We start from the raw sequence: 23,035 nt of genomic DNA, 5'->3' as shown, positions 1-23,035 counted from the left end.
AAAATCATTTTCAAACGAGCATAAAATACTTCATAATTTAAAAAATGTTTACATTAAAAAGTCTTGGTAGCCCAATTGCCATTTGTCACCTCAAGTTCTCTAACTGAACGCAGAACTCGTAAACATTGCCTGAGAAACATCCTTCCCCCTTGTCGGGTGCTGCCCGCCGGGCAGACAGACCCCCTGCGTCTTTGCGTTGGCACAAAGGGCTTCCGCCCGCACGGGCACATGGGGCCGGCTCACACCCTAGCTGTGGAGTACTGTGTCTCTCCTCTGGTAACGAACAAGGAAGGTTACAAATCCACAGGGGAAAGAGCCTGAAGAGCTAAATCCCGGGCAGCCGGTAGGGGGTGACATGCTGTCAGCCTTTGCTCCTGGGCCCGGGAGACGCCCAAGGGTGGTGGGAGATTCACCCAATGAGAGGCTGTCATTAACCAGACCTCTCAGTGGCTGGACGGCCCCTCTTCTGGCCGGCCCAGTTCTGCCTCTGTGTGGCTGGCTGCCATCTCCCCGGGATGCAGAGTCTCAGGTCAGAGACAGACATTGACATTGGAAGACATAGAGGGGCAACAAAGCCATCTTGGCTTCTGGCCTGCAGCAAATGCCTCATTACTGAAACAAGGCTAACTAAAAACCCATTTGTCTTAAACGGTGGCTGAAAATGAGGTCACATTTTACTCTAAATACCAGCCTCCACCGACCAGGTTATCAGAAATAAGTCCTCCTCAGAGGGTACTAGTTTCTGGAGACGCAGACTAGTTCTCCACACTGGCCCACATCTGCAGGCCCCACAGCTCCCCTGAGCTCCCACTTCTGCTCGGGCCCACTTGCCCATGCCTGCTGCTCCCATGGCAGGGCCAGCTCTGCCCCGCCTGACCAGTGGACACTAGCCCCCGGCTGAGGGCACCAACCATGGGTGCTCTGAAGGCATCCAGGCCTCGGGGGCTGAGGCTGCTGGGCTCCAGGGAGAGATCAGGAGAAGGGACCTCCCCTGCTGAGGTCCACCTCGTCCCTTTGGGCCAGGTGAACTCAGGCTGTCATGCCACAGCCTTAGAGTCTCTCTGGAATGTTCTGTCTACATGCACTGTCCACACTGGAAATCTCAGCACATCTCTCATGAAAACAAATAAGGAAACGACACTAGTCCATACACCTCTGCTCGGTTTTCTCCAAACCCTCGGCTGCAACTGAAACTCTTATCTCTTGTCCGTCATAAAGCAAGAGCTGCTGAGCAGAACAGGGATGTAAATAGAATCCTGGAAGGGGCAGCGTCTAAGCATCAAGATCTCCTGGGGACACTGCTCCCTGCCCCTTCCCATCGCTGCCTCCTTCCCCACTCCCCCAGCCCACCTGGTGAATTTGCACTGACCCCTCGGAGCTCGGAGCTCGGCTTCAGCACCACCTCCTCTGGGAAGCCTTTCTAAAGGGTCAGGCAGCCCTGCCTTCTGCCCTCACAGCCCCTGGTTCCTGGTCATTGCCCAGACTCCCCCATGTTGGAGTGATCTGTTCACCTGCCTGCCCAGGCCCCACCATTCCAGCTCATGGTCCCCAGGGGCTCAGCACCCGCCCAGCACAGAGTAGGCCCTGGGGAAGTTCATTCAGGTGAATGGAAGCTTTGAGAGCTCCTCTATTGTGCCAGGACCATGGCTGTGCCTCCGCGTGGTTAGAGTGTGGTCCATGCTCCACACCCCTGTACGGGCATTTCAAGGGTCATGACACACTCGGCAATATGAATCCAGGGCTCCCTGGCAGACGAGGCTGACTCATAACCCTTCATCCTGTCGCTCTGTCCACCAAGAGCCACGTGAAATGGGTATGTGGAGAAGGATGCACTATTCTGCCCATTTTAGAGATGAGGACAAATGTGGCAAGGAGATGTGGGGTGGCTTGCTGTGGGTCACATTCATCTCTAGAACCCAAGTGTCTGGTTGGTGTGCAGACGACGATACCAGTGTCTAGTCTGGCATCCCTTGGCGATGCAGAGAGCAGGAAGGAAACCTCCATTTAACAGGCTCTTTGCTGGGCCTCTTACACGTGTTTACACGACCTGCCCAAGGTCACACAGCCAACAAATGGCACCCAGAGGCTGGCCTAACTCCTAAACCCACTTTAGTGTCTTCCATTTCTTCTCCTCCTTCCTGCCCCTCATTGGTAGCATTGAGCTCTTCCTGTACACCCAGCACAGTTCCGCCTCGTGACAACCCTCTGAGATAGGTCCTGTTATTAGCCTCATTTTGAAGAAGCCACATTTGAGGGTTCAGAGAGGTTCAGTCACTGGACCAATGTCCCTGAGCCAACGGGATTTGAACCCTGATATATCCGGCTTCAGGGCCGGCCCTCTGAAGCTCTACCCTCTGCTGACTCCCTGCAGGGAGACATCCTAGCCGGCTGCACACCTTTAAAAGAACCGTCAGTGGAAGAGGGAGTAGGCTGATTCTGTGTGGCTCCAGGGCAAGCCAGGTCCACGGAGAGATGGAGGAGAGCGTGGGGTTCTGAGTCAGGAGAACCGACGCCAGCCGTGGTCCCGCCTCTCAGCATCTGTGTGTTCTTGGGCAAGCCCTGTCCCCTCTGCGGTCCCCGAGGGGTCATCTCAGAAGGCTCAGAGATGGCTCTGCTGTCCTGAATGAAGGCAGGTCCCGGAGGTGGGCTTGTGAGGAGGAGTGGTACCCACCTCATCCCCCATCAACCTGCAAGCAGGGTCCTCTCTCAAGGCTGCCCTCCTCTCCAGTTGCACATTTTCCTTATAACACAAGGGAAGGGTTCTAACTGCAGAATTTTCCTCAAAACAGCTTTCCTCCAGTGATCTGAAAAGGTGGCCACCATTCTCCTTTGCTTTTGAGATGCATTGTGGTGAATGGGCAGGGGCCCCATGCCTGCAGACACACAGGACCGGGGTTGATGCTGGGCCTGGATAGTACTAGCTGTGTAGCAAGGATCTTAACCTCAGTGTACTCATCTGCAAAATGGGAAAATAACAGCTTTCCGGGTGTGATGAGGAACAAATGAGAGAGTACATGCAACTCCTAGAGACAGGGCCTGGCAAGCGGGAAATGCTCAGTCAGGGGCGGCCAGTATTGTGACTGAGTACCATTTGGCAGAGTGCAGTCCGCCCCCACCCCTGCCCCTCAGAGCTGAGACTGTAGCACCCAGAAGCCTCAGAGGCCCATTTACGCGGTGCTCACATGGAGCCCTGGGAGCCGGGCGGAAGCAGGCTGAGGCGGGCGCATTTATCCAGCAGGTCTTTAAGCACATTAAGACGCCACTGAGTAGGTAAATCAGCATCCTGCACAGAGCCATTTGTTGCACCTTAATGACCGGCTGTGTCAGTGATGTCAAAACAGGTCGTTATTCACAGAGGAGTGCCTCTCGAGGCCCTCGCCAGGAGCACAGGATGCTCGCCTGGCAGATCGGCAGAGCCAAGCCAGGAGCAGCTGGCCTGGGGTCGCTCTGCCCGAGTTAGGGAATTCAGGCCTCAATGACGGCTGCTCTAATCATTTGGAGGGTAAATGCTACACTATGATTTTAAAAATCAAAATACAGGGAATTGAAAAGAGCTGCTGTTCACTGAGCCCCGAGTGTGTGGTTCTGAGCACGGTGCTCCGCCAGCAGCCTTTCATCTTCTCACCAGAAGGCGTTACTGTCCTATGTAGACGTGGGGAAGCTGAAGCAGGCAGGAACGACTCTCCGAGGTTGCAGAGTGGTTAGAGCCGAGCTGGGACTGAGGCCTGGGCTCCCGGCCCCCCAGACTGTGCTCTTGCCCCAACCCAACTGTCACCCTTTGGTTCCAATATTCAGCTCTAAAATCAAGGACATGATTCTCAAGCCACACAGCCCTACCCAATTCTATGGGTATTCAACGTGAGTATATGCATTTACATGACAGTACCTATTTTACCAGTTTTAATCATAATGCTTTTGGCATGGTGATTTAATTTTTGCAAAGCACTAATACACATAGAACCTCCTGTGGCCTTCTTAACAATCCTGCAAAATAATAGGGCCAAAAATTATGATTCTTAATTTACTGTTGAGAAACCCAGGCTCAGCCAGGGAGTGGCTTCAGCACAGCCTGTGGCCGGCTCACAATAGAGCCAAGGACTGACTTGACTCACTCCTCATCCAGGTCCATCTTCACGGCTTTGCACCTGACCCCTGCACCCGTGCACCCCATCACCTTCCCCAGGGTTGCGTTCAGGGCCTATGCTTGGGAAAGGGGGCGAGGAGGAATCAGAGGAGGAATGTAGGGGGAATGAAGAGGGAGGAGAGAAAGGTAGAGAATGAGGACCCAGGGAGAGGGAAGAACATGGATGACCAGGAGAGTCAAGAGGACAGGAGGAGATTGAGGGCAGAAGGCACAGGGGATGAAGGAGCTGAGCCCCTGGGGTAAACCTCAAGTCAAGTCAGCTTCTGTCCTGTTGAACGGAAGGGTAGATGGTGGGCAAGCTTCATGCCCAATTCTCTTACAGGAGAAGGCAGGCTTCCTGCTGTGGGATGAGGAGCCAGCTTGGGCTCAGCATCTTTGGGTTGGAAGCTGAACATCCAGGTCTCAGACTCACATTGTGTTTCTCTGGCTCCTGAGATCCCCAGAGGCAGCTTTAGGGTCAGGCAGATGGTATCTGAGAGACGGACCATAGCAAGTGTGGGTTTATTTTCAGATGACTCATAGTTTCCAGGGGATGGTGCCCTGGACCAGGCACAGAGAAGGCAGTGTGAGTGAGGCAGGACCGGGAGAGGAAGGATGAACGTGGGGCACCCCTCAGGTGCTGCGTGTACATTGTTTCATGGAACTCCAGCGACCCTTTCAAGGTGAGTCTCATCGCCATTTTGCAGAGAAGGTGACTGAGGGATTAAATGTGTTGCCTCAGGGACACAGGTTGTGTCTCCTCTGAGCAGTTTTCTGAGGTGCCCTTTTCAAGCTGTTTACATGCCCCTTTGGAAGTTTCCAAGCTCCTTATTCTTTCCTCCTGATGCCTCATTGCCCTCTGGGATGGACCCACATGAATTTGAATTCCATCTCTGCCATTTACCAGCTGTGAGGTCTTTGGAAAGTCACTGAATCTCTCCTAGCCTAAGTTTTCCTCATCCGTAAAATGGGCTAAATTTGTTCATCTTGCAGTGTTGTTTCTGTCCTCTGTGCAGCAAACCTTGCTTTGGACTTTCATACTCCTTTGCCTCTGTCTGAATTTGTCCATTTGATGTTTTGTTCTTTCTAGGCTGTCCTAGGTACTCCAAAAATACTAATTCTCACTAAGGTGTGAATGGACAATAATAGCTTCACACAGGTGTCAGCAAATTTTTTCTGTAAAAGGTCACCTAGTAAATATTTAGGCTTTGAGGGCCATCTGGTCTCTCTGGAAACTCCTTAGCTCTGCTGTTAGTGCAAAAGCAGCCAAGAGATAATATGTAAATGAATGAGGGTGGCCATGTGCCAATAAAACTTTATTTATGGGCACTAAAATTTGAATTTCATGTAATTTTCATGTGCCACAAAATATTATTCTTCTTTTGATTTTTTTCAACCGCTTAAGATGTAAAAACTCTTTTTAGCTCACAATTGTACAAAAACGGGTGGTCTGCAAGATTTGGTTTGCCAGCCATACTTTGCTGACTCCTGGCTTAACAGTTATTCTTGCAACCGGCATTTGCATTTTTAGTGGGGATTATCCTTTAGTACAAAAAATTGGTACCCTAATGATGGAATCTCAGACATCCTGGCAGGACAGTGAAGGAGAGAACTAAGGACAAGCAGCCATCTTTCTGGAAATGCCCTCATACCTCAGCCTGCAATGAGGGCAACGTCGTCACGCAATCCTCTGATGGACACAGTTTCACCTTCTGAGTGCTGCCTGATTCTGTTTCTCTAAGCAAATCTAAGCTCCTTCCTGGGCTTATCATCCTGTGATTGGAAATCAATGCCCTTCATGTAGCAAAACCTAAGCCAGCTCTTCAGTGTACTTGATCAATAACTGATCTGACTTTTGGAAGGGGCAGGGTGAAGCTAGCTGACTCCTGGGCTCTGGGCTTCCTTCTCCTTGGCAGAGCGGCGGCCAAGTGGACAGCTTCAGAGGGCACTGGGACATATATTTGACAAGGCTTAGTAGGGGTCGTTTCTGCTTCAGACATGCCTGACTGCCAACCTTGTCCCATTGCCTATGGTGTCTCATGGGATTTGCCTGAAAATCTAACCTCCTTTGCTGCCCAGAACTTTGAATTGGTTTTGGAATAAATGCACGAGTTTAGATACTTTTCCAGAAGTGCTCCACTTAAAAGTGCACACAGGAATAACTGTCCTTTTCCTCTGGTCTCCATGCCCCATCTCTATCCCAGCCACCATCCATGTGGTTGGCCAAGAAGTCTTTCATCCTCAGGATCCCCTTCACCACGCTGGGGTATGAAAGCCTCTGGGTTCCCCACTGTCCCTGGGGTGATACAGGAGACCCTCCCTCTGTGATTTGGTCCCCATCGGCCTGTCCACTCTTCTTCCCCATGCCTCAGCCACATCATGCTCCTTCCCACCTTCCTGACATCTGCTCCCTGGTCTGGAACACCCTTCTGTGTGCTAAAACTACTATCCTTCAAGACTTGGCCCAGGTGCATCTCGCCCAAGGCCCCTGCACGGGTAAGTGTCTGTCCTGTGTGTCCCCATAGCTCCCTCCACCAGAGCTTTGGTTCTCAGTATTTCATCACCTCCCCTGTACTGCATGCCCTGGTGGATCGTGTCTGTCTCTGTATCCCCAGCCTTCAGCACACAGTGGGCCGTCAGGAACGGGTGAATGAATTCCCTTCAAAAATATTCCCCACGTGTAATGTGTGCATCAAGTTCAGTTATCTCACAATGCAGATAGTGAACGGAAAATCCACCCCAACCAGCAGCTTTCACGCTACTATCTTTTCAACAAAAAAGTGTTAGACACACTCTAGGCGTTTAGTAAATATTTTCTGCATGATCTTCCTACTCAAAGTGAAGGCCACGGACCAGCCACATCCAGACCTCCCCCAGACTTATTAGGTCAGAATCTGCATTTTGCCCAGCCTCCCAGGTTGGAGAAGCACTCCTCTGACAGAGACCACCCCTCCTCCTAATGAAGGCTTGACTGTGGAATGGTGGGAACACCGAAATGACCTCATGCACCTGAGAATTATTTAAACCCTAAAGAATAGAGAAGAAATGGTTCAATTATATAGCTGCATCTCCTTTTCTTTCTAATTTAAACAGGACACCCTACTGTGAAGGTAGAAGGAACAGGAGTTGAACCTGTGGGAGAAACTCCGGGAACGGGCGCTGCTGGGTGAGCCGGTGCTGGGCGAGGTGTGACTGGCTGCCGAGAGATGATGCTGAGGGATGAGGCGGGCACACGGAGACAGGGTTCCGTGGAGCTAGAGTCTGGAGAGCTAATTCTTGATATGGGAGCCTCGGATTCAGAATGGCTGGATGTCGGTCAGCAACAGGTCTGGGAAAGAAACGGCGTGGGGCCGCCAGAAAGTCTCCAGTGGCTCTCTTCAAAGGGGAGTTGTTTTGCATAAAGAGAGAGTGAAATAGTGAACTTTGGGTCCCGACTGGCAGGGGCAGGTGCTAAATACAAGATCTGATTTGCAACAGTAAAAGGGAAAAGATACTAAGTGTTGTGAAGACAATGTTTCCAGCTTGAAACATAGAAAGAGATGAGCCACGGGTTATAAAGAATAATAAAGGAAGGTGTGAAGAAGCCGTGTGTTTCACAACATAACACAACACAACATAACATAACATAACCAACCAACCAACAAAAACCCCAAACCAGCAACTGAATTATAAACAATCCTTGAGGACACAGTCTGTGGCCCCTGCACGTGGACTGGGTGCACTGCTGTTATTGCTGCCATAGCCTCTGGGGGCACTACATCCTCTGTAGTGTTCTGATCCATGAACAGATGCATAACTTTCCCGAAGGATGGTCGTCGGTGCACATACAGGCCCAGGCTTGGGTATGTATAACCACTTGGAAGAGGGAGACAGACACCAAGAAGATGGCAGATGCAGGCGACTGGCATGAGAGGCAGGCACAAGCCTGTCCTTAGCATGTGGTCCGCTGCTGGTGCACCTGTTTCCTGGTTCCTAATAGAATCTGCCATCTCTGTGAATAAGAGCTGCTATGGGGAGACCACGAGTTCTCAAAGCTCAGGACAAAACATAGCAATTTAGTTCTCCCTTCCACTCACACAGGTCTAGCTGATGCTTTGAGGACCATCTTCTTCCTGGGCAGCTGAGAATGGGGGTGACGTTCCCTTAGGCAAAGCTGCACAGATCCCTGCAGAGTAAGCTGACCCCACCACCTCTTCAGAATTACAATCTCAGAAGACAGCAGAGACGACAAAGCTCACGCAAGAGCAAGACACACGTGCCTGGCGCCCTGGAGTCGGTGTCTGGATGCAAAGCCTGCCTTCCTCCCTTGCTGCTGATTGAGCCTTCGTAAGCCCTGCTGCCCACTGGTGAGTGATGATGGTAAACAAGCTTTTAGTTTATGCTGAGGCAATGGATGGAAAGTTCAGTGAGTGCCTGGGGCTATGAGTAGTATGGTTCTGCCCCCAGGGATCCCATATTGTTTCTGGGAAGACAAGACCAACATAAAGAAAAAAGACCCCCAAATGGAAAACCATAGCCCAAGCAGATGATTCCTTGGCCAAGATCTGAAAGGCAGGTGACAGGACAGCCAGGGTCTGGGATGTCCTTCGCACACAGCTAGGTAAGGCCAGCAGCATGCTGGGAAAGCCTTGGTCCTACATTCCTGGAAGGGGTTATTGTGATGGAAACGGGGGCCGCTGCCCTGGGGCATCACTGGAGTCTGGAAGCAGTCCCTCATGGGCCCTGGGAAGGAAGGGAAGGCTCCAGCAGTGGGCAGGGTCCCTTGCTCCTCCAGGATAGCTTGCTGGGGGAAGCTGACTGTGGCAAGGGTGGGTGAGGGTGCTGACAGGGAGTGCCTCAGGGGAGACGCGGGGCTCCTGGCCATGATGGATTGCTTTCACTGTGCTGCAAGGCCCTCCTGCCTGGAGGGAAATGACTTAGAACAGGGACAAGAATTTAAATTGCCAAACTGTGTTTGGTGACTCTTGGTGCTTGTGATAAGTCAGCGGGGGGAGGAGCCTCTGTTCTCCTGGGCAATTATGCCCTGGCACACGCCTGCAGACCCCTCACTCACAGCTGGGTCTGGGGGGCTGGAGGATCATTGTGGCTCCTCACCCTGGCATTCAAAATCTTGACCACCCACCCTACCCTGCCCCTGACCTCTCCAATCTTGCTTCTCCCTTCTCCCCAGTCCCAACCCCCTACTCAAGCCAGACTGGCTTCCTCATGTTCTTCACTGCTGCCCTGAATGGCCTCCCCTCTCTGTCCTCCTCTGCCACACAGTGCAGGCTTCACCCCACACCCACTTCAAGAAGAGCCAACTCTTTTCCCTAGGGACCTGATGACCTCTCACAGTAAAGAGCAGCCTGCCTCATCTGCAGCTAGCAAAGAAAACCAGTAAAACCCAATAAATCAGATTGCTCCATACAGCTAGGAGAGAGGGCTGGATAAGGGACACAGACCGGGGACCAGTGGTGGTATGCTCTTCCTTGGAGAAAGGTACACTTAACACCTGCAGCCCTGGTCAGGGGTAGCAGAGAGAACAGATCCCAAGACGGGATGGTCAGAGATGAGGGTTGCTCATGTGAAGGAACGAGTGAAGGGTCAAAGAGGATCAGTACCCTGGGAGGAGGGAAGATTCCTCTCCAGGTCTGGAAGGCTGCACATATCAGAGAACCTGGAGGATCTGTCTATGATCTGAAAGCCTGCTAGGATGGTGGCTGGAGAGAGAGATTTAATGGCTGGCTCTGGGACGGGGGTGGGGGTGCGGGGTAGGGGAAGCTAGAAGGAGGAGGAGGGGCACGGTGCAGAATCCAGTGTCCGCTTCCGCCACGGAGGCTGGGTAACTTATGCAGGGGATCCACCATACAGTAGATTCTGATGGTACACACGCTTAAACTGCTTTGCCTGACATGGTGAACTGATGCAGGGAGTTGCTGCCTCCCTCTTGCCTTTGTTTCGCAGAAAGGTACGTTTTTCACCATTCATTCATCCATTCAGCACTTGCCGATCGCCTGCATTGGGGCTGGCCCTGTGCTGGGCGCTGGAGACACAACGACGCACAGGCACAATCCTTGCCTCCAGGGACACACTGCCTAGAGCTGCCAACAGCATCGCGCACCAGAGAACAGGTGTCCCACATATTCTTCACACACAGAACTAAACATTATCAAGTGCTTTTCTTTGCATACATTTAGCACTGAAACACGTACAAACTCTGTTAGGAAATTGCACTTAAATATAGGTACAAAAACGTAATCCCAAATCTATACGTTTTTCATTTATCAGAGACAAGAGACATTGGGATCATTCTCCAGATCTGACTCTGTGCTTTGCTTTCCCCACTTAAAATCCCATCGTGAGCATGTTCCATGCTTAGGAACCTTTTATACTCTTTCCAGGTTTCCTTTTCAAAAGCTAGACTTTCAGTGGAGTCAGCCCTTATAAGTTAAAATAAAACAAGGAGAGTTCTTCTTTGCTCAAATAGCTTTTCATTCATTCATCTATGTATTCACTCATTCATTTATTCAATGGCTATTTCTTGAGCACCTATGATTGGGACCAGACACACGCTAAGCCTGAGCGATCCAGTGGTGGATGAGAGAGACAGAATCCTGGCCGCAGGCTCCGTAGGGTCTAGTGAATTATACTCAACCAGAGCTCAGGCTCCCTGAGTTTCCCTTGCTGGCTTGTTCCTCTTTCTCTGTCTCTTGCTTGACAAAGATGGCTCGACTTTGTTCTTTACATCCCATGTGTCTTACCTGGGGCTCCTCTACTGAGCATTTCATCTTCTCTACTTGGTTCGCAGGCACACGACTCTGGCTCTCTCCAGAGGTGGGCTTAATTGACCCCTCCCACCTTTCTGGTTGAAGGATTAAGGGAGATAGAGTTGTGCAGGGGAGTGACCCCACGTAGGTCTTCAGGTGTCCATGTTCTGTACCATGATATCTTGTCGATATGACCCAAATGAATTGTATTAGGAATGAATGCCTGACTAAAAGGCAGCTATTCAAAGTCTGACCAGTGGCCTGGCATCAGTCTGCTCCATAGGGATATGAATGACTAACACAGCTAATCGCGCACTCTCTAGGGGAATTTAAGAATGAAAGATACAGGGGCCGGCCCTGTGGCTGAGTGGTTCAGTTTGTGCACTCCACTTTGGCGGCCCACGGTTTCGCAGGTTCAGATCCTGGGCGCACACGTGGTACCCCTCATCAGGCCATGCTGAGGCGGTGTCCCACATAGCAGAACTAGAAGGATCTGCAAGTAGAATACACAACTGTGTACTTGGGGGCTTTGGGGAGAATAAGAAAAAGAAAAAAAAGAATGAAAGATACAGAGAAAGAGGTAGAATATAACAGGGGTCCTGAAGCTTAAGGACACCCGAAGAGAAGGTGGTAGACAGAAGCCACAAAATGCAGGATGGAGGACTCCATGAAGCACCATGAATCATGAGGAAGCAGCAGCCTGCAGCAGCATCAACACGGGAAGCAGAAACAGGAGCAGCTGAGCACAGAGATGACACCAGCATCCCTGCTCGGCCATTGGAACTACTGGTGTTACCACTAGAGCTACCGTTATTCCGTGAACCATCCAATTCCCTGTGAGATGCCCTCTACAGCTGGCCTTACCCTCCTTATTTCCCCTAGGCTCAGTGATAAACCTCGTCATCTAAGGGTAACCTGACCCTCTGCTCTGTCTTTGCATCCTAAAAGATCTAAACTGGCACCAAGATCCACCTCCATCTAAGTCCACCGCTTCTCCATTCCCAGAGCCAACAGTTTACAGAGCTCCTACTCCACAGGTTGGATTCTGGATCTCCAGCCTCTGCCTGCACACCCTCTGTGCCAGCCCACGGAACACGGCAACCTTCCCCAGGTGCTGAGTGATGATCACAGTTTGAAACGCAGCTGCTAGACCCAGCACCCTTAGATAAAGTGAATAGGCTCGCCGGCACTTTCTCCTGAGCACTGCGGGATAATTACTATTGATTCAAGATGCCATGAGATTTGAGAAAGGGTGCACTGGACAAACTGGGCATGTGGTGTTAGACAAGGTGCCTTGGACATTCTTGGCTGTAAAATGGGGATAATAGGTCACTGAGGAGTTGTGAGAATAAACAAGCTGCTCTAGTTCTCGCGGCAGAGCGACCACATTTTAAGAACTCCTCTAGTTGTGTGTTGTGATGATTTGAGGACAGGTCCAGCACCTTCTATACACCAGGCCAGCCTGCCCTCACTCAGCAGGACTGACACGAGCAGGCCCACCTTGCCAGCCAGGCTTGCAAACTGGTTTCACGTCCACCTGCACCAGGGTGTCCTGAGCAGCCGGCTTCTGTCCGCAGTCGTAGGCGGTCACCAGGATCTCATACTGGTGCTGCTTGTCATAGCTCAGCTTCTCAGTGTTCCTGATGTTGCCTGAGGACACAGAGATTCAAAATCGTTTCGGATCAAGTGAAACAGACTGCAGTTCTTCAAAATCCCTTCTCCACTCCTCCAACCTTCACCAGAATGAAATTACCGTTTTTCCTACCTGTTTGCAAAAACAAGGGCAAATAGGGCATGGCTTCCACATGTGGCCTGCTTATGCCTTGGTGGCAGATTCGCAGGAGGCCCCCCAGCTGTGGGATGGGACTTCTAGGGAATTCCAGGCACACAGCTGGAATCCAACTGGCTGTGTTTATAAGTAATGGGCTGTCAGAAAACTCCTAAAGGACGCCCATGTGGCCGTGTCCCTCCTGTAGGGTACCGAGAGCGCATCTGCCATGAAATCTCTGGGAAAAGATGGAATTCAGAAATGTCCTGACACACGTTTTTTAACATCTGGGCTCATTGCCAGGAATGTTCACTGCCTCTCCTCACATTATTTAGCTACCAAATAGGAAGTAAAATCAATAAGAAAACATGGACTTTCTCTTCTGAAAGCTACACAGAATAGCGAATTCTCTGCCCAGGTGGCAAAGACGTTTTTCTTCTCTGAGAGAGAGCAAACAATTTTTCTGAGCCATTGGTGTGTTTTTGTTCCTGTGGGTTTGATATTATGACTCAGAAATAATTATTTGATAATTAATGAGAAAAATTTTAATTGACTGTTTTTGCTGAAATACAGTTTTGTTTCCAAGGAAATAACAAAGGCCCAAGGTGCATTTAATACTTTTCAGTTTTCAATTCCAAGAGATTAAAGTCTTCCTTTGTTGAGAATAATTTCATTCTTGCTTTTTTTCTGATGGTGGAGCTGACAGCAAATTAGGACTCAAATGTTAGCATCATCCTTTACCAGAAGTGAAATTAAGAAAATGGAAATTAAAAACCAAACAAAGCCATGAGCAAATAAACAAACACAGAATGGCTGACTCAGGGATATTTTTATATTTCATCAAAACTGAAGGAAACTCCCTAAAGAGCTTTCTTCCATTCCAACTGATGTTCATGTGGAATTGAGACAGCAGAGACCAAGGCAAGAAAGTCTGCAAAATTAGAAAAGTCACATGATGTTTTAAAGATTGGAAAAGGTGACCCTCCAATCACCCAATCTTAGTAAAACAGACTTACTACCAGCCCAGCAGCAGGTGCTACAAATGTAAGTATACGTGAGTGTGGGGGGGACGAAGTCGCCCAAGACATTGGACCAAGAATTAGAATCATTTGTTCCGCTATCTGCTCTGGATTATTCCTAAAATGCAATGGCAGCCACTGATTTGAAGTAAAATTTAGTTCAATAAAGCCAGTTAAAAATCTCTGAGTAAAAAAGGGTTTGATGTATTTTCGGCCTTGTGGCTGGTGTCCAGAATCCCTTTCATTTTTCCCCCAATATTTGTTTTGCTCTCAGCTCGGGGCCCGCACAGCTCTGCGACGGCTCAGTACTGGGTTTGTAACACTCCCTGAGGGTTCTGTTAACACACTAGTTTTTGGTGATAGTCATCCCCGGGGGAGAAATTCCGTCAGGTGGAAGCACATCGATACAACCACGAGAAGCATGTTTCAGCAACATCAAATTGAATTCTGAACAAAAAGTTTTAACTTTCTCTTTCTTTAAAGGTAAATGGCTCTCAAAAGATATGCCTCTGAGAAGAAGAAAGCTCAGGCTTTACAATCCGTGTGACATTAAGCAGACCGAACACTATTGATTGTGCTAGAAAAATAAACACACAAGCCAGCAATCCTTGGCTCAATTTGCTGCAGCTCCACTTCCGTCCCGAGTCTTAATGAAACTGTCTGAGAAACTAATTTACTTTCTCCACCACCTCTGACTTCTTGCATGTGAGAACGGGTTTCAGAGGCAGAATTTAAAGGATTAGGTCAAAAATGAGGGTACAGTATTGCAACCAATTGTGGTGTAGAAGAGGGTCATATTTGGATAAGACATTCATTTACAATTTTTTTGAAAGCTCAGAAAAAGCCATCCATTTTGCTACCGTTCCAATTGTATTTTTTGCCCCCACATTTGAATTATTTCTCCTAGTAGTGCCTTCTCAGGAGACCTGAGTCCACAGTCAACCCAGGTGAGTAGCGGTCCTTGGGCCTAGTTCTCGGGTCCACATGAACCTGGGAAGCTAATCCTCAAAAAGACACTCAGTACCTACTTGCATTTTAGTGAAGGCATTGTTCTAAAACTCAGGTGGGGTGGGCAGTGCGCTGAGGCAGGCACGCCGACCTGCACCTCCTTGTGGTGGAATTTGACTCAGAACAACCCTTTTGGATGCTATTGAGGCCAGTCACTTTGCAAGTGTTCATATGTTTTGGGCATGCAATTCCACGTCTAAGCATCGATTCCAGGAAAATGATACAAATTGCAGATACAGGTGCAAATATGTTCGTCTAAGCATTATTTATTACGTTGGAAAATAGTAAAGCAACTGAAAGTCCGATGGTAAGGGAAGAGCTAAGTCTGCATAAGATGGAATGCTGTTCAGCACTAAGAGTGATAGTTATGAAGAGTTTTTAAGGATGGAAAAAATCCACATTGTCAAATGTTAGGTGAAAAAGGTGAGGACAAGGAAAAGTATGGAAAGTGTGGCCTTTCTTTTGTTTAAAATCTTCATAGAAGAACTGCTGGTGGAATGTCAGTAGAGGTATCAGTGGTGGGATTATGGGTGACTGATTCCCTTCTTCATACTTGCCTATGGTTTCCAAATTTCCCACAAAAGGCATGCGTTACTTTCTATTCTGGTGGAAAAGAAGTGTTTTCACTGACTTTAGAACAAGCCAACTCGCGGACAAAGGGCTCAGAGGCATCAGAGTTCCGTGACTCAGCAGGCAGCCTGCTGACAGAGAGCCCAGCTGGGGCTGTGTATGGACCAAACAGGGCTTGAAGAGAGGAAAGCTGGCCAAGGGGGGACTGGGCGTCACTGAGCCCACCGCTGCTCCTCCTGGGTCATTCTCTAACATGGCGGAGAGCTTGGTTCATGCCAGCACAAGTGAGCACCTTGATTCATTACATCCACCCTCTTCCACAGGCACAAGAGGTAACTCCCATCTACTGATGAGGATCTGGGGCAAGGCTTAAGTAACTCAGACACACACACACACATTGGAGTCATTGTTATACGATTAAGACACACTTTGTGTTTTTGAACTTAAATCCCATTGCCATGTGCTCCTGTCAAATATCTCTGAGGAAGAGCCGTCTGGTGGAAAGGCTGTGGGGCCAACACTCAGCGGACCCAGGCTCCAGTCTCAACTCTGCCAGCAGGGTGACAGGTGCTGTTAGGCAAGCTCTTTATGCTTTAGGACTCAGTTTTTCCACCTGTTCACTGGAAATGAGTAGTCAGGCCCTATCTGTCTCAGAAAGTCTGGCCTAGTGCCAGAAGATTGGGGCCTGGAAGCCATGTGAAATGAATCCAGAACTTCCCAAGAGGGAGTTGATGTCACCAACTCAGAGTTTCCTGCTCATATTTCAGTCTGGAAATCTATTGGGGGTAACGAACCTTCATGTCCCAATCACCCAGGTGAATACCTGGTAACTGTGGCACTCACCATGTGCCAGGTACCCTGAGAAGCTTATCCCCACACGCTGCCAAGCCCTCTGCCAACCCCACGAGGAGGCCTTCCTGTTATGCCATGATTTCACAGGGGAGGAATTCAAGGGGAGAAAAGTCAAGGAGTTCGGCTGGAAGAGGTTGAGTCTTGAGTTAAGACGGGTCAGGGTGACTCCATGTAATGTCTCCTATCCTCCTGCTGCCCTGCTTCCCTTCCTTCCCCCACAGGCAGAGAGTCTGGCAGGTTGGAGGGACCCGGTGCCATCCACCTGAAGCCATTGGGCCTCAATGAGTGGGCCCCAAACTCAGCAGTACTTTGTCTGATGTGCATGCCAAGAACTTCTTCAAGAAGCCCGGAAGGTCGCCGGTGGAAGTGATGGATAAGGGCCAACTGGGAAGCTCATTAGAATGGGAGCCTCTTCTGTGTCTGCCCCTGGGTCCTGCCTTCATTACTTGGAGAACTGCTCTTGTAAACCTCACTGTCGGAGGCCCAGACTCCCTGGGAGTGCCCACTCGCCTCTTTATCTTATGTTGTAAACCAACATTGGAGGCAGAGCCCTGGCAAAGGACTGTTCCTCACTTTTAATGAGACAGCTAAGGAAATAAATTGGCATATGTTAGCGAAATGGCTCATCAAGATGAGTAATTATCTTCATGACTGGGGCAGTCTACCCTCCACTGAAAGAATTTGCATCTCATCTCTCCTTGGGCTGTGCCTCTCCAGAGCTAAGGCAGGAGGCCAATGGAGCTCGACCACTCATCAAAGACCCCACCATTGTCTAGTCGTGCCCTTCACCAAGGACTCGCCACTCCCCAGGTTCCAAAGCTTTCATGGACTAGACCAAACAGCTGATCACAGGAGAACAGAAAAATACAAAGCAGTTTTACATTATATGGAGTAGTGTGTGTGTGATATGTGTGAGATGTGAGTCTGTGCGGTGGGGGCAGGCCAGTCTTTTCACAGGGCCCGTAGGAAAACCTATCAGGAAGCAGCTCTGATGGGCTCTCCTAATTGAAATGACCGTCTTCTGAGTCTTGAACCAAACTTTAAAGTCTGATATTTTTTCCTTTACTCTTTTGTGCACTGATCTGTGTTCTGCACAATTAGCATCTAGCAATGTCTAGGTGTGTAACTGTCATTTCCAGATGTTTTAGCATTTTATAAGGAAATTGCCTATTACTATTTTTTAGTAATATGAATATTAGTTCATGAATATTGGTTTCATCTTCATAAGCTACTAGAGGTGAGAAATGAGGGTGTCTCCTCGGCTTCCTTCTCCCATGGAAGCTGTTGTAGTTCCAGGATGCAGAAGCCTGTGTCATAGCTAAGTTTCTCCCTGGTCGCAACAAGAAGCGCTGGGCTTTTCCTGACGACTTGCAAGCAGGTGGCTGACAGTATTTCCCTTTAGGCCTTGGCCACCAGGATGCTCAGAGCTAATTTATTTCCTAATGCAGGTGCAGGGCTGCTTCGTGTCCCAACCTCACCTTTGATGCCACCTGATTTTCTATTTTTTATTTTGATTTTTTTTTCACTAGATGGTAAGCTCCATGTGAGCAGGCCCCTGTCTGTTTTGAGTTCCACTCTGTCTTCATTCCCATTTCCCAGCACCATACCTGGCACTCAATTAACGTTGACCGGGTGGACAAACTCCAGGTTTTGCAACTGCTGCATCTTTGTGCACTATTTAAATCCTATTCAAAACAAAGCAGGGATAACATACATATACCCACACACTCATGCTAATAATTAAACGATATACTTGGCAAATAATTATCATTTGATTAAAATCAAGGTATTGAAAAATTACAGTCACGGTGGCCTGAGTTGATGGGGGCCTCTGGCTGTGGTGTTTACACTACAGTGAGTTTTTATTAATTGAGGAAATAGCCAAATGGCTTTATAGGACTGTGTTCAGGTCAGTTTGGGGTTGGGGTATGGTAGGAGGGTTCTTTCATGCTCCATTCTCGCTAGGGTAGAAATTCTCAAAGGACACTAGCAACAGCTTTACAGATTCCTGAATGGATCTGCTGCTTAGAAGGTGTTTCAAAGTCTCCACCCTCTCTGCTAGCATCTCTTTGTCTGGCAGCAGGAAGCAGATTGCTGTGGTGAGGAGTAATGTTATAACGTGGGAGTAATGTTATAACTCGTTATCTAGGAAAAGGACTCAGATATGACCAAGTTGATGGCCTGGCTCACATGTGAATGACAACTGGAAGATTCCACCAGAAAACCAACCGATCTTTGGTATTCAGTTGTATGGTGCTGCGAGTTTTAAAGACTATGTTCCCTGAGTAGGTTTCTGAGGTGTCCTGGGGTTGATCGAGGCCCAGTAGGGCTGCCGATCATGTCAGGCCACCTGTCTAGTGCGGACTGAGTTCTGGGTTACAGAGCCTGCATCAGAGGTAGCAAGGGAGGCCTTGCTTGCCAAGTACATTCAGAGCCTCCACTTGGCCTTCAGAGTGGGGGTGATGGAGCCATTTCCCCGCCCCCCGCTGGGGTCGTCTCAGGACACTCACCATTTCTGTCAATGGCAAAAGGCACATCAGCGGTGACGATCTCGTAGTTGCAGATCTGGCTGTACTGGGGTGAACAGTCCTCGTCGGCAGCCTCCACCTGCAGGATACTGTCGTAGATCTTGCCCTCCGTCACGACGGCCTTGTAGGCCGGCTCTTTGAAGGTGGGAGCAAACTCATTGACGTCCTTCACCTGGATGTGGACCACAGCCCTGGAACCACACACAGGAAGGAAGGGATGGCGGTAAAGAAAGAGTCCCGCCATCCTCCCACACCTCCCACGGGCACTGCCTAGACCCCAAGGCCAAGTGAGTGGAGCAACCACAATCCAGAAGGGGCAGCTGTTGTCTGAGCGTTCTGTCCTCCCTCCAGTGGGAAACCCTCCTACCTGTCCTTGCCCCGATCCTCAGACATGAGTCCGCCCAGAGAGAATCTTCCCCATCTTTGACCTTCCTTGATACCCAGCTGTAAGCAACAACTTTCCTTTGATCATCTCCCCGTTCCCCATCCATTCCTTCCTCACTTCACTCACTCCTCCATTCAGGAGCAATTTCACCACTCTCCCTGGGTTAGGCTTTGAGTCCCACTCCATCCGGGAGAGAGTTACAACCCCAAATGAAAAGGGCTGCAACAGAAAGAAGACCGTGGCAGAAACCCAGTGAAAGGTCCTAACCAGGTCGGCAGGGACGGGCTGGCTCAGGGAAGGGTTCCCAGAAGTGACACCTGAACTCGGTCCTGATGGTGGAACAGGTGTATCTTCAGGTGAAGCAGAGGGATAGAGAATTCCACGTGCAGAAAGTGGCCTGTGCTGATGTCTGCAGGGGCCTGGGGAACCAGCAAGCAGCGGAGCAGCCTAGAGCACAGTGGTGTGACCAATGGGTAACACGTATCTGAAGAGCAGCGTGTGAAGGAGATGGTGGGCAGGGACGGGAGGGGCCCGGGGAGCTCTGTCAGGACACTCACTTGTGCGACTTCTTCCAGGCCGTCTCCCGGGGCCCCGCGCCGCAATCATAGGCCTGGATGATGAACGTGTACTCCTTCTGTAGCTCACAGTCGATGGGGCTCTTGGCCCGGAGCCGGCCCTCTCCTGATGTCTTGTTGAGCACCACGGCCTCAAAGGGCAGCTCCTGGCCATGGATCTTGAATGCACAGATTTCCCCTGCAGAAGATGGAAGACCATGAGTGGGGATCTTGAGAACTGCCAGCCTGAAGACAGAGCTTCTGCTGGGCCAGATTTGCAAACCCAAAACCTCCAGGCCATTTCCTCCACACAGAGGGCTGTCAACCCAGAAGAGGCCTCCCGAGATGCAGACCAATACATTCATTTATGGATGGTAAAATTCAGGTGTTCCATGCATGGAAATGTCACCCATCAAGGGCATCTGGCAGAAAAAAGGGGAGAGTCCCCATGCTGGGGAGCTGGTGATTACCCCCGTCTGCCACTTTTCCTAGCAGGTTCCCACTTGCCCTCTGCCCAGTCTGAGGTTAAGGAATTTGCCCACAGTCAAAGGACAGATTGCAGAGGAAAGGAGAAAAAAGCCAAGGCTTTCACAACCTTTTGTCCTGGGACTCCATCCTCACTACTTGAAAGGGTGGTCCATGAACAGGCAGCATGAGCATCTCTGGGAGCTTGTTAGAAATGCAGACTCCCAGGTCCCACCAGATGGCTTGAGTCAGATCTGCATTTCAACAGGGCCCAGGTGATTTATTTGCTCCCGAAATCTTAGCTGCATGGCTCTCCTCCGGTTCTCCTGTCCTTTACTCCTGGTTTAAGCAGCCCACGTTGTTGTTGCCACGCCCCCTCCCCCGCCCCTCCTTTTGTCTCTCCACCCACTGCTTCCCTGTTGGGAGATGGCCACCACTGGGAGTTGTAATTTTCTCTTGAAACAGTGGGTGAGTCTATGTGAATTCCAGAATCCCTGTGGAGCCTGAAAAGCGAACTTCTTAAAGAGCTGAACATGTTGTGAAATTAATGCGTTTCTCCCCCTCAGCTGGGCTAATGTGTATTATAACTGTTTCTCTGCATTAAAATTATAAGGCCATGAAAATATCTTCTTTCTCTCAATTGATGGATATTTATTTCTTGAACCCCGACTGTAGGTTAGCCCTGTAATAAGTGCCTTGGGAAGTACTGAGACTTTGAGACACGTCCTCTTCCTGTATTGAGGGAGCTTCCAGGCTTGCTGGGGAGACGATGTGTAGATGTCCAGAAAGGCCCTTCATAGTGCAAAGGGGCATGTGAGTGTCATGAGACATCGGCAGTAAGGCATTTGCTGTAGACTGCTGGGGAGTGAAACACAGGCTTAGAGCCAGAGGCCTGGGTTCACAGGCCTGGGTTTGCCAACTTAGTCAAATTATACTAACTCTCTGGGTCTCAACTGTGTCATCTGTAAAATGGCCCAGGAGATGGTGTTGGGGGGAAGGCAGCTACCCTGAGATGCCCCAACGCTGGTCTGACACCGCCCTAGCTGCACTGCTGGGACCAGGGTGAGGTGTCTTGGGTGCCCAGCTCAAGAGGGGCCCTCACTCTCAGGGTGACCAACTGTCCCAAAGACCTGACACCGTAAGAAGGAATAACAGGATCGCATGCCTGCTCTGTGCCAGGTCCCAAGCTTTGTACCTCCACCCAGGTGATCTCATTTGATCTTCATAACAAACCTGCAAAGCAGATGTTTCATACTAATTTATACAAATTAAAAAAAAGAAGGTCAGAGAGGTTATTACCTGCTCATGGTCACAGAGCTAAAGTTGGATGTAAAACCCAGGTATGGCTGACTCCTAAGTCCACGCCTTTCTGCTCCACTGCACCATCTCCCAGCAGCCCCATAACTTGTAAGGGGACACCTTGGCGATGCGTCTAGTGACGTTCCGTATTCCCATTCGAGTCTTACTCAGGATAGAAATCCCCACTTTACGTATAGGAAGCATGCCCTGATCTCTCTCAAACAATGTTTTCTGAAATGGTCGATCAATACCGATCTTACCTTTAGGGTTTTGTTTTTTATTATTTCATCGATCCTCAATTTCATTATGAACACTGAACTTTCACTACCTCCCCTCCTGGCCCTTTCTCAAATGTAGCTGTGGGATAATGGACAAGGCAGATAGGTTGTGGACCAGGCTCTAGCAAGAAGGCTGGTTCCCATTCCACCACCATGCCGTCTCTGTACCGCCTCCCCACAAGGAGGCTCGGCAGCCGTCAGGGCGAGAGGATGGGTTTCCTCCCAGCCTCCAGCTTAATTTCTGCTCTGAATTGGCTGGAGTTGAATGGAGGAACTTCTAGAGTGCCTGCCTTGGGATTCTATCCCAAGATTGATGCCAATATGGGAATATTACCAGTGAAAGTGCCCACACTGGTTCTGGGGCATTCTGTGGAAGGCCCAACCACTGCCATGATTATAAGACCAGTCGACCATTTCTCTTCGAAGAGTCCAGTTAAACCAAAAGTAAATGAGGGTAATTTTCTGTTGGAAACATTTGATCACAACTAAAGTAGTTCTCAAGACTCAGAAATCCTTAACAAGAAGAAAGGAGAGGAAGGAGGAAAAGAAGGAAGAGAGGGAAGAGGAGACACCTGGGGAGGGTGAGATAAACTAAACTTCAGGGCAATATATGCTCAGCTCAATTCAATTCAATATGAACAGTATTTTTTGAGAGCCAGTTAACTGCCAGGAACTGTGCTGCGGCCAGAGATGTAAAGAAAATGACTTGGATATCTTTTAAAAAAAAATTTATACTTTGTATATTGCAATATGATTGCCACCGTAGCGTTAGTCAACACCCCATCACATCGCACAGTGATCATTTCTTTCTGTGGTGGGCTCCCCTGCCCTCAAGTACTCACGACCTAGTAGAAGGGACAATCCAGTGGGCCAGGCGATGTGATGCTCACTGAGCTCCACCAGCTCAGACTGGGACAGGATTTGACCCCTTTTGAACAAGATCTAGAAATCATGACCCCCTCATTCATCCCACCTCGTCATCTGACACTTTTGTTCTGGTTGCAAAAACATTCATTGGTTTATTCATCTATTCATTCATCTCATAAATACTGATTAGGGACTAGGTGCCCAGCACTGGTGAAACAATAATGAACAGAATCAGACCTCTCCTGGGCTATAAGGTGCTGGCTGCCCAGTGGCGAAGGGAAATAAGGAGTTGGGTAATCATGTACCTAAATGCAGAATGTGACTACGACAGTGATTGAAGGAGAGAGTCCTGACCTGGTCAGCAGGGCGGCGGGGGGGTGGGGGTGGGGGTGGGGGGTGGGGGGGGGGGGGCATGCCAACCTAAGGATGTGGCGGCTGAGCTGAGCTCACAGGAAGAGAAAAGGCACATGCCCAGGCCACGAGGGAGGGAACTGAGTTTCAGGCAGAGGGGGCAGCACACCATAGGGCCGTTCAGCAGGAAGGAACGAGGTGAGGCCAAGGGACTGCAGGGGC

At 49.7% G+C, this 23,035-nt stretch overlaps 1 protein-coding gene across 1 annotated transcript in view; it reads right to left on the bottom strand.

The window, feature by feature from the left end:
- The window catches only part of CLSTN2 (calsyntenin 2), a 553,438-nt gene that overhangs the window by 106,377 nt on the left and 424,026 nt on the right, over window positions 1–23,035 (bottom strand). Inside the window, exons 3-5 of the mRNA XM_046671513.1 lie at window positions 19,557–19,752; window positions 18,597–18,805; window positions 12,370–12,519 (exon numbers count right to left, since the gene is read on the bottom strand). Of these exons, the coding sequence (XP_046527469.1) occupies window positions 12,370–12,519; window positions 18,597–18,805; window positions 19,557–19,752 (555 nt within the window). The remainder of the gene's footprint in view (window positions 1–12,369; window positions 12,520–18,596; window positions 18,806–19,556; window positions 19,753–23,035) is intronic.

The sequence above is a fragment of the Equus quagga genome, chromosome 1 (assembly GCF_021613505.1).
Source record: "Equus quagga isolate Etosha38 chromosome 1, UCLA_HA_Equagga_1.0, whole genome shotgun sequence".
In the NCBI taxonomy this organism is placed as follows: Eukaryota; Metazoa; Chordata; class Mammalia; order Perissodactyla; family Equidae; genus Equus; species Equus quagga.
This window is presented reverse-complemented; position numbering and strand designations above follow the sequence as displayed.